This window comes from Marmota monax, unplaced genomic scaffold, assembly GCF_021218885.2.
Source record: "Marmota monax isolate L192 unplaced genomic scaffold, Marmota_monax_Labrador192_F-V1.1 WCK01_AAM20220418_F8-fsc00111, whole genome shotgun sequence".
In the NCBI taxonomy this organism is placed as follows: Eukaryota; Metazoa; Chordata; class Mammalia; order Rodentia; family Sciuridae; genus Marmota; species Marmota monax.
Window position 1 is genome coordinate 3,772,356 of NW_026695067.1, and position 10,104 is coordinate 3,782,459.

Sequence of the window (10,104 nt, forward strand, 5' to 3'; positions counted from 1 at the left end):
TAGCTGCAGAAAAGACAAGAGGGTCTGGGAAGGACCCTCTACCCAAAGCCCCAAATCCTCCACACACCCCACATCCAGTGCAGGCCTGTGACCAGGATTCTGTGTGGGACCATTGCAGGGGGACAATTCTTTTAATGGTTCTTTAGACTCACCACTCAGTCTGATGAAGTGGGAGCAGGGACCAAACTGGGACAGGAGCTGGGTTGGGGACGGGGTGTGGCCGTAAATATCAACCTATCATCCATATGCTCCGTCCTCCTGCACCCAGAGCTCTCCACACGACCATCTGAATCATAACCTCGCTATCCTCACAACCCTCCTGTGACTCTGCTGTTACGGCAGCCACATCCCACACCACATTCCCACCCTCACCATCACCAACCTCATCTGAGGCTAACAGACTTGAGACTCTTCCTCAATGTGTTTTCTGGCCCATACATCCTCAGGCGGTGGGGCAGACAACAGTGTCCCCTTTCAAGAGTCTGCGGCCCAACAGCACAAGACCTGAGGACATTTTTGTGTCTGTGCCAGACTCTGGAGCCTTGGGAGCCTGCAGGCGCCTTCAGCATGGGCGAGCAGTGTCTTCCAGCTGCTGCGACTCTCCTGGCTGGTAAGGGGGTAGGGACAAGGCAGGCTAGACTGTAAGGCCCTTGTCCCTACCCACTCACTTGGGGGGGTGGCAGGGGTGAGCCCCCCCTGGCTCCCACATCAGGGCTGACCTTCCTTGTTCTTGTATGAGTCTACCTTGGCCAGCCCAGAGGATGCCAGGGAAGGGCCAGAGCCCAAGTCCCTAGTTCCCAGGCTTGGGGCTTCCTGAGAGCACTAGGGTCACCACCTGAAGGAACCTGGTGCAGGGTAGGCCAGCATGGGGTTCAGTGCACACTTGTAGATAGGTGAGGGATTAATCCCCAGAGTTCAGAGGTGACCCCACATATGCACCCCTCATGTCCAGTCCCCAAGAACCATTCTGAGTGCTGGGAATGTGGTCAGGCCTGAGCCTTGGCCATGATGAAATGGGCAGCACTTCCAGCACCCTTGGGATGGGCCCCAGGAGTCATTTAAACAGAGCAGCCCAGAGCCCCCGGCCTCAGCTCCTGGGGAGCACTTGGGGCCCAGGGACCTTCCCTTAGGGAGGGGCCCTGCTATGGGGTGAAGTTGGGATGGGACGCAGAGAGAGGGACCCTTAGGGTGAGTCCCTTAACCTCTAGAATCCTTCCTGGGGGGCAGCAGGGCTGGCTGTCTGGTGGGCTAGCATCGGACATCTGGTGGGAGGTTATTTGCCTGGGGTAGCTTAGTGGTTTGGGGGCAAAGGTTAGCCAGGGTTTGGATCTCCCAGGCTCCTGAGGGAAGGGGAGATCCCAGGGGCTGTGGGCCAGCCCTGCCCCTACAGTGTCCCAACAGGGTCTCTCCTGTTTTGCAGCTTTCATGGTGGTCTCGGCTTCTGTCCTGCCCCTTCCTTCTGCTCACAAAGACTCTGGCCAGTCACCCTTGGCCCCTGGTGCATCTCATCTGCAAGTCAGCAAGAGGGCACTTCTGGCACTAGGCGTCCTGACAAAGACCTCTGATAACATCATTTCCCTCCTTGGTGGGGAATTGGAAGCACCTGGGAAAAGGGCAGAAGCCCTCTCTCAGGGGGCAGCTGGGGGCCACAAGGCTCCTGGAAACTTGTCCTTGGATTCCTCCTCACACCAGCTGACCCCTATGGGAAAAACTGAGGTCTCGGGCAAGGCCACACCTGGCCCAGCATCATCATTACTGACTGAGTCCCAGTCAGAAGCCTTAGTGACTGAACCTGCAGACACGATGTTGGCCCCTGGAACTCGGAAGATTACTGCCATGTTACAGTCGTGGGCTTCTCCTGTCCGTGGGACTGGGAAGAACTTCAAGATCCCTGGATCGTCTGTGACAGTCCAGGCTCCTGCCTCTGCAACCCTGGGGGCATCTGCCACCCCTAGACCAACTCAGGTGTCAGCTACAGCACCCCTGGTCCCCACCACTCCTACACCCCAACGACCACCAGCCTGGCTCTCCGTCAGGCATACCCCCATTCCCAGTGTCCAGATGCCATCTGTCTCAACAGCAGGTTTCTTCAGGCCAGAAGCCTTCCCATCTCTGACATTGGCACCAAGGGGCCCAGGGAAGGCAGTGTCCTTGGTGTCCTTGGTGTCCCCAGGCCGACTTGAGTCTGCTGTGTCAATGGCTAACACACAGCCAGACACAGAGTCCCTTGCCCCTGCAGTTCCAGAGTTGTCAGGGCTGGACATGACCTCCCCTGCCCTTGTAGCAGGCTCAAGACTACCCCAAGCTGCTGTGGCTTCTGGCCTGGGGCCCAGTGGTCCCCTGGGGCCATTGCCCTCAGTATTGCCATTCTTCTCCCCACAGCCCTCAGCAGCACTGCCCCTGTCTCCCTCCCCATCAGCCATATCTTTGTCACTGTCACCTTCCCTGTCACCACCACCACCACCATCCCCAGTCCTGGCCCAGTTTCCTCCCTCACCACCAGAGCCAGAAGTCCTCCTCCGCGCTTGGAGTCTGCGCCAGTGTCTTCGACCCCAGATTCTCCCCTCACACCTGCCCTGCTACCCGCGACAGTTCCACAGCCAGCCACGCCTCAAGGGACAGTTCGGCCTGGGTGGAGAGTTTCTGCCAGCCCAGCCCCCACGACCACCCTCTCCCTCCCATCTTCCTCCAGTCTTCCCTCCGCTGCCCCTAGCACTGGCTCCCCCAGGGTCCCTGCAGGTGCTGACCCCACCCAGCCTTACGCCTTGCCTCACCCTGGCCAGGCCGTCTCTTTGCAGGACTCAACATCCTCCGCCCCAGAACCCAGTTACATAACCCACTACGTGACCTTCAAGATCTCCAATGAAGCCTTCTCGGCTTCACAGTGGAACCCTGTGGCCCTGGAGCACCGGCTGCTGAATGAGCACGTCCACCATGAGGTGAGGCCACTGCTGGGTGCGGCGCGGAGGGGCGCGGAAGGGCACAGAGGGGCGCGGAGGGGCGCGGAGGGACGCGGAGGGGCGCGGAGGGGCGCGGAGGGGCGCGGAGGGACGCGGAGGGACGCGGAGCTGTGTCCAGAGCACAAGCTCCCTGGGGGCAGCTGGGCGCAGAGCTGAGCTGGGAATGCCCCGTAAATCAATGAGAATCACCCCTGTGCTTCTTGGGGTGCAGGAGAGACATGTGGAGTAAGCGGTGGGCAGGAAGGGGGAGCCCAGGCAGAAATACCTCTGGGGAGTAGATGCAGGGAGAAAACATCCCCATTGCAGAGACCCTGCCATGGGAAATCAGAGGAGGCTTTTTTTTTTTTTTTTGGAGGGGGGGGGCGGGTTATGGGGATTAACTGAGGGGCACTCACCCACTGAGCTGCATCCTCAGCCTTATTTTAAATTTTATTTAGAGACAGGGTCTCACTGAGTTGCTTAGCGCCTTGCTTTTCTGAGGCTGGCTTTGAACTCACGATCCTCCTGTCTCAGCCTCCCAGCCGCTGGGATTACAAGCGTGCACTACCGCACCCTGCTGGCTGACTTTTTAAAATTTTAAATATATAATGTTATTGTATTTATTTCATACTTTTATTTTATTTATTTATTTATTTGTATGTGGTGCTAAGGATAGAACCCAATGCCTCACACATGCTAGGCAAGTACTCTACCACTGAGCTAGAAATGCAGGTCTGGCTGACTTTTTTCTTGGCCCAAAGCCTCATCAGAGACCTGTGGGGCCCTCATGCCCTGGCAAAGAAGGCACAGTTTCTGGACCCCAAACCAAATCCACCTGCCATGATTCTGGAACCACAGGCGTGAAGGTGCCTTGGTAGAGAGTGCCAGTTCTTGCCTGTCATCCAGGAGGAATTCTGAGTGTCCACTAGTTCACTGGTTCATGCCTCCATTCAACTAATTCATCTCTTCATATAACTCCTTGAGTGCTTACTATACTGAGTGCACCGTGGTCCTACCCTCAGGGAGCCTCCAGTCTGCAGGGGGAAAGAGACAGAAGGAATGCTTAAACAAATGTGAATGTGCTTACAATCACGATAAGCTACGTGAAGAACAGACAGGCTAAGCCCATGGCCAGGGTCAGAGGGTTGCCCAGAGAAAACTTTCTGAGAGGGGGAAAATTTTTGAGAGTAGGGGCTATGCCAGGGATTGAACCCAGCAGTCTTAACCCTTGAGTCACATCCCTCTCCCTTTTTAAATAATTTTTATTTAGATACAGTCTTGTTGAGTTGCTTAGGGCCTCACTGAGTTGCATAGGGCATCGCTAAGTTGTTGAGGCTGGCTTTGAACTTGTGATCCCCCGGCCTCAGCCTCCTGAGCACTGGGATTACAGGTGTGTAAACCTGTAGACCTGGCTTCAGAGAGGAAATTTTTAAGTGGGGTAGAGATAAGGTAGTCAGATTAAACAGGGAGGGGCCTTGTAGGCAGAGGGAACAGTATATGTGAGGACCTCCAGATGGACAGGTGTCAGAGATGGCACGAGGGCTCCATGGAGAGTGACTTGGGGCAGGAGTGGGAGAGAGAACAGGAGAAGGGACTGTAATACAGGCCAGAGAGGCCTAGGTGGCAGCTTTGGAGTGCAGAGCCCAGGATGATTGGATTGGAGAGGGATTTTTCAAGAAAACCAATAGCAGAGAGGGAAGAGCCCAGGGAGGCATTTGCAGCTCCCTGGACAGGTTTTAGAGGTGATGGGCAGGTCTCTGGCCAAGCGTAGGGAACAGCTCGGGCAGGGCCCAGCAGGGCAGGGGGTCAGTGAGGAGGCCCCTGCAGAGGCCAGGTCAGGGATGATGGTGGTGGAGGGGAGGCTTGCCAGCCTCCACGGCTCTGTCTGTCCACAGCTGCAGTTCATCTACCACAGGGCCTTCCCCAGCTTCCAGGACGCCTGTATCCTGGAGTTCAGGTGAGTGCATTTGGCTCTCAGCCCCCCACCCAGCTGATCTATGCCTTCCAGCCACAGGGCACTCTTCCAGGCTACTCAGTCCCCCATCGCCCATTGTGTCCAGGAGCCACAGGGGCCAGGAAGAGACCCCACTGTGGTTCTGCCCCTGGTTGTGCTGTGTGACCTCAGATGGCCACCTGTCCACTGTGAGCCTGATTCCAGCTGCAGGGTTTGGACAGGAATGCTGGATATTGTCTGGGCACAGTGGGAAGGCAGGGCAGCAAGAACAAGTCCCTTATTCCCAGGACAGAGTGTGCGAAGAGATGCCACTCCCCTAGGTGCTTTCTGATTCTGAGCATCCAGGGAAAGAGGATGCTGGGGCGATCGCGGCCGATTCAGCTGTGAACCAGTCATGATTTCATGAGCGAGGCTGAGGATGTCCAAGTCGCCACAGCCCCACTTTAGTGAGCTCAGGGGCACCTAGAATCCCCTACACAAAGGAATCTAGAAGCTCGAATACTCTCAGTGATGGGGAGCTCACTATCTAGCCAGGCCAACGTCCTAGCTGGTTAGAAAGCTTACCCACTTAATGAACTGGAGTCCCCTTTGACTCCCCTGCCCTGGGCCTGAGCAGAACTTTTATCTCCCCACCCTTGAGATGGCTCAGGTAGTCAAGGGAAGGAAAAAAGTCATTCTGGATCTTGAGCCTACTTGTTTCCAGGCCTTTCTCTAACAGCTTCTTCAGACCCCTGCTGAGACCAGCTGTCTCCATAGAACATGACCAGCTGGTTTATCCCACAGGCTTTCAGAAATTCCCCAGACGTGCTGGGAAAGGGGGCACATGCCTGTAATCCCAGTGACTCCTGAGGCTGAGGCAGGAGGATTGCAAGTTTGAGGTTGGCCTGGGAAACTTAGTGAGACCCTGATTCAAAATTTAATAAAGGGCTAGAGGATAGAGCTTTATGATCACGTGACCCTGGGTTCAATACCAGCCTCCAAAACAAAAACAAAAAACCTCAGACCTCCCTGTCTCCAGAACTCCTGCTCCTTATGATGAAGCCAAAGATAGTTTTCTCAGTGTCATTCAGACTAGCATCCTGAGAGCTCAAAGCCAGCTGCAGCCTGGCCGGGTAACCCTGGCCCCGGCTTTGCCTGGGCAGGATTCACAGTGCTCTCATGAAAGCCACCTTGCTGTGGTGTCCAGGTGAACTTGCTTTCACTGAGCACCTGCTTTGTGCTCTCCTGATGGGGTCATTCAGGCTTCACCAGAGTCATCCAGAAAAGGGCTCATCATCCCCATTTGACTAAGGAGGACACTGAGGCCCAGAGGGGTGACAGGACCTGCTTCAAGTCATACAAGAAGACTTCTCTGTACAATCAATGGCTTCCCCTATAGACATCCCTCCCTCGGGACACTGGTCCCCGTCACCTCCTGGGGCCCCAGTGAAGACATGGCTCTGTCCACAGGCCTGGCTCTGGATCTGTAAAGGCCTCCCTTGTGTTCGGGGGCAGGGCTCTGGGCCCCTCTGCCCGGGAAGTCCTCTGGATTTTGTACCGCCAAGTGAAGGCCTCTAGGGGCATGCTGGGGCACCTGTTCCTGGATGAGAGCAGCCTTGCTGCTTCCGGTGAGTCCGTCCTGCCTGTCCCCAGGCCTCTGTGCCAGGCCCACAGGGAGTGCCAGGAGGTGGTGGGAGAGGAGGCTCCCGGGGCCTCCCCAGCTCCCCCTGTGGCTTGCAGGGTCCCCCCTCACCGACTTAGCTCTGGAGACCATCTGCATCAGTTTCACGGCCATGAAGCCCTTCCTGCCCGAGCTCGTCCTGCCTGGTTCTGCTCCCTTTGTCCTGCTGGAAGACCAGATCCTCCACCTGGTGAGGTGGCTCTCCCCGTGTCTGGGGGCTGGCGCGCTTACCCTGCCTTCCTTGAAAACAGGTGCTGCGAAAACAGAGGCAGCACCCAGCGTGGCCCTGTGGGGGGTGGGCAGGGTTGGGTGGGGTTGTGAGGAGGACACAGCTCTTCAGGGGAACATGTGACCAGGCTCTGTGACCAGATACCCCAGCCCAGGAGGCCTTGTGCAAGGAGGCTCTCAGATCCTGCCCCACCCCGCCTGGGTCTCAGGAGAGACAGCTCCTGGCCAGCTCTGGAGATCATCCGGACACTGACCTCCAGGACTCCCTGCAGGTCACCCCTGTGGTGTCGAGATTCTACAAGGAGCATCCCCAGGAAGGCCCCCTGCTCCTTTTCAGGTGGGTCAGGTCCTGTTCCTGCCCACCCAGCCTGCTCTGCCCCTCTCTTGGGGCCTCCTCTCTGGAGTAGCAGGGGCAGCTCCATCCCTGACCCAGAGCTAGGACATGGAAGCATTGAGTTGGGGGCCACCCAGGGGAGGACTCTGTCCTGGTAGCTCCCTCTAGCCTCACGGAGCTCTGCCCTTGGAGGTAGGAAGCCCCCGCCTGAGGGTGTGCACATGGGTGCTCAATGCCTGCTTCTAGACGCCCATGCTAGCACAGAGCCCGTGACCCTGGCACTGTCCACTGTTCCTCCCTAGTAACGCAGACCAATGGGTGAGAGTGTCCATGGAGTACAAGTTCCAGAACTCTATCCCCACCCACCTTAGAGGCCTGGCCAATCACCTGGCTCACAGCATCATGGATCCCATCCTCCAGAAATCCAGCATTGTGGCCAATGGTGAGTCAGAGCAGGGTCCCTGTTGTCTCTGGTCAGCAGTGTCCTACCTCTTTAGGCCTCCTCATTCCCTTTCTGCAGGTGGGCAGAACTTCCTTTCAACAGCAAAGTTCAAGTGCCAGGGCCAAGGGAGAAAGCAGACATGGAGCGTTGGGTGGGGGAACTGGATAGAGGCGAGAAACTTGGGTGAGTGAGACAAGATGAGCAATTCCTTCGTTGTCCAGGATCTCAATGGATCCTAAGTGACGGGATCTGGGGGTGTGGATGTAGCTCAATGAGAGAGCATTTGCCAAGCATGCATGAGGACCTGGGTACCATCCCAGCACCACCAAAAACTAACGAGATCTGTCGCAAGTTAGGAGACAACTGCTCAGCTCAGCCCATCAGCAAGAAAGCTTATGTCCCCTTGAGCCCCTCCTATAGGGACATTTAGGCAGGCTTGTGCCATATAAAGAGATGGCCATTCATCACTCACACTGAGAGCGCTCTGGGTCCACTCCATGCACTCCAGCCACACAGACTGGAACTGCTCTTGTGAGGTTCCTCAGCCCAGAAAGTGCTGGAGCCTCTTGTGGCCTCTTGGGGGAGATCAGTGCTTCTCCTTCCAGTCCTGCCCTTGAGTCCCTCCAGAGAAGTTATCAGGTGCCAGCGGGCCCAGAGTGCAGACAGGTTGGCTTGGGACTCAGCTCTCCAGGGGCCAGAACCACTCCCCAGGGAGCCATCCCCCAGCATATGGGCAGCCTTCCTTTGCCAGTCTTCCCAACCGGCAGGACCCGTCACACCCCATTATCAGACAGCAGAGCACCCCCTGCCCTTGTGGAGAAGGCTGTGCTGTTGGTCTACCAGCCCCTCCACTGCCCCACCTGGGAAGCGCAAAAACTCTTTGCACTTCTCCCCCTGAGCGGGGACAGGTGAAAGAAAACCAGTCTCCTACTCTGCTTCTAGCGCCTCTCATTGGCCATTCCATGAGCTAGAGGGGTCACACTGTCCACCCCTGTGGTGAGGATACAGCCGTAGACAACAGTGAGCTTGGTCATGCTCCTGTGAAACCTTATTTATGGATATAGAAATGTGTGTATGTCACATAATTTTTATGTCATAAGATGCTCTACTTTTCCCACCACTTAAGAATGCAAAAGCTGTCCTGGTGAGAGGGCACACACCTGTGATCCCAACAATTTGGAAGTCTGAGGCAGGAGGATTGGAATTTTGAGACCAGCCTCAGCAACTTAGAAGGAGCTAAGCAACTTGGTCAGATCCTGTCTCAAAATAAAAAAGGCGGGGGAGAGTAGCTCAATGGTTAAGCAATGTTGGGTTCAGTCCCCAGTACTGGAGGGGGGGGGCACCCTTAGCTCATGGGCCGCACAAAAGCAGGGAGCTTTGGCTCTTGAACTGAAGTTTGCAGTAGGATTTGGGCATGTGGCCTGAGCCAGAATGTGGGTCCTGTCCCAGGATGCCTAGGAGACGAGGCCCCTGATAGATGTCACCCACACTCCACCTTTTACTCTAGGGGAGAAGGCAGAGCTGGTGCTGTATGAGATGTGGCTGCAGATCCTAGGCCAACCCTTCACCAAGGCCTTGAAGGACAAAACCAGCCCTGAGGCCCAGAAGCTTCGGCAGCAGCTAACGAGATGGGTGAAGTGGTGGGATGGAAGGAAGCAGGAAGAGGGAGGCGGGGGTGGGCGCTGGACCAGGCTTCAGCAGAGCTGTGACCCTCTTCCTCCTCTCCTGACCCTCAGCTGACCAGGGGGCTCAGGTCTCTGCAGAACTTTGGCCAAGTGGTGGTGGAGGAGTTCCAGTGAGTGCCTGGGCTCCGGGTGGGAGCAGGAGGCTGGAAGAGAGGCCCTCCCCGAGTCATCCCAGGTTTCTCAGTGGCCTGAAGACTGTGGATCCTTCTTCTAGGCCAGAACCACTGACTGCCAAAGTAGGTGCCATCTTCTTTGGGGCCACACCAGCCCAGACCCTCATTCAGGACAGCGTGCATCAGGCCCTGTACATCCTGCAGAAAGATGAGGGCCTCCGGGTAGAGATGGTCACCCTAGCCCTCGGTCAGTGCCTCCCTACTTCCTGCAGGCCTCTTCCCTCTGCCCATGTCCTCCATCCATCTGCCTCCTCCCGTGGGCTCTCTGGCTTGCTGCCCCAGCCTTCCTTTTCTTCTTCTAGGTCTCAGCCCCCAGGCTCAGGCCCAGCCCTTCCTGCTCCCAGGAGTCCCCCAAGGTGCTCCCTGCTTCAGCCCTTCTGTTCCTGCAGCATCTTCTGGGCCAGGCACCTGACCTGAAATTCTCTGTGGGCTGGACCTCGCCTTCCCAGGGCAGGGAGGATGGGGACCCGCCCAGCCCCTGCTTTCCTGCTCTCTGCTGCAGGCACCCGCAGCTCCGGAGCCTCCTGTCAGCCTGGCACCCCCAGCTCCGCGCTCCTCATCCTGAACCTCCTGCTTGTCACACTCATCCTTTTCCTGGCAAGTATCTGGCTGGGCAGGGGCTCCTTCCTGGAGGGCAGACTGAGCCTTTGGGCTCAGAGCTCACTTTCTAACTGAACCTAGGGTCCCCT

General features: G+C 56.8%; 1 protein-coding gene across 1 annotated transcript; it reads left to right on the forward strand.

The window, feature by feature from the left end:
* Positions 1–488: 488 nt before the first annotated feature.
* Positions 489–10,104, forward strand: LOC124081688 (taste receptor cell protein 1-like). Its single transcript, XM_046427969.2, has 12 exons — positions 489–610; positions 1,421–2,621; positions 2,693–2,939; positions 4,835–4,896; positions 6,343–6,500; positions 6,613–6,743; positions 7,054–7,118; positions 7,418–7,557; positions 9,065–9,189; positions 9,294–9,352; positions 9,457–9,602; positions 9,918–10,104. Exons 1-12 carry the CDS (start codon positions 568–570, stop codon positions 10,088–10,090), a joined length of 2,550 nt encoding a protein of 849 aa, XP_046283925.2. The 5' UTR covers positions 489–567; the 3' UTR covers positions 10,091–10,104.

Coding starts and splice junctions, on each gene's coding strand:
- LOC124081688 (XM_046427969.2), top strand. CDS start 568: ATGGGCGAGCAGTGTCTTCCAGCTGCTGCGACTCTCCTGGCTG. Junction 9,190..9,293: donor GGCAGCAGCTAACGAGATGG/GTGAAGTGGTGG, acceptor CCTGACCCTCAG/CTGACCAGGGGGCTCAGGTC. Junction 9,603..9,917: donor GATGGTCACCCTAGCCCTCG/GTCAGTGCCTCC, acceptor TCTCTGCTGCAG/GCACCCGCAGCTCCGGAGCC.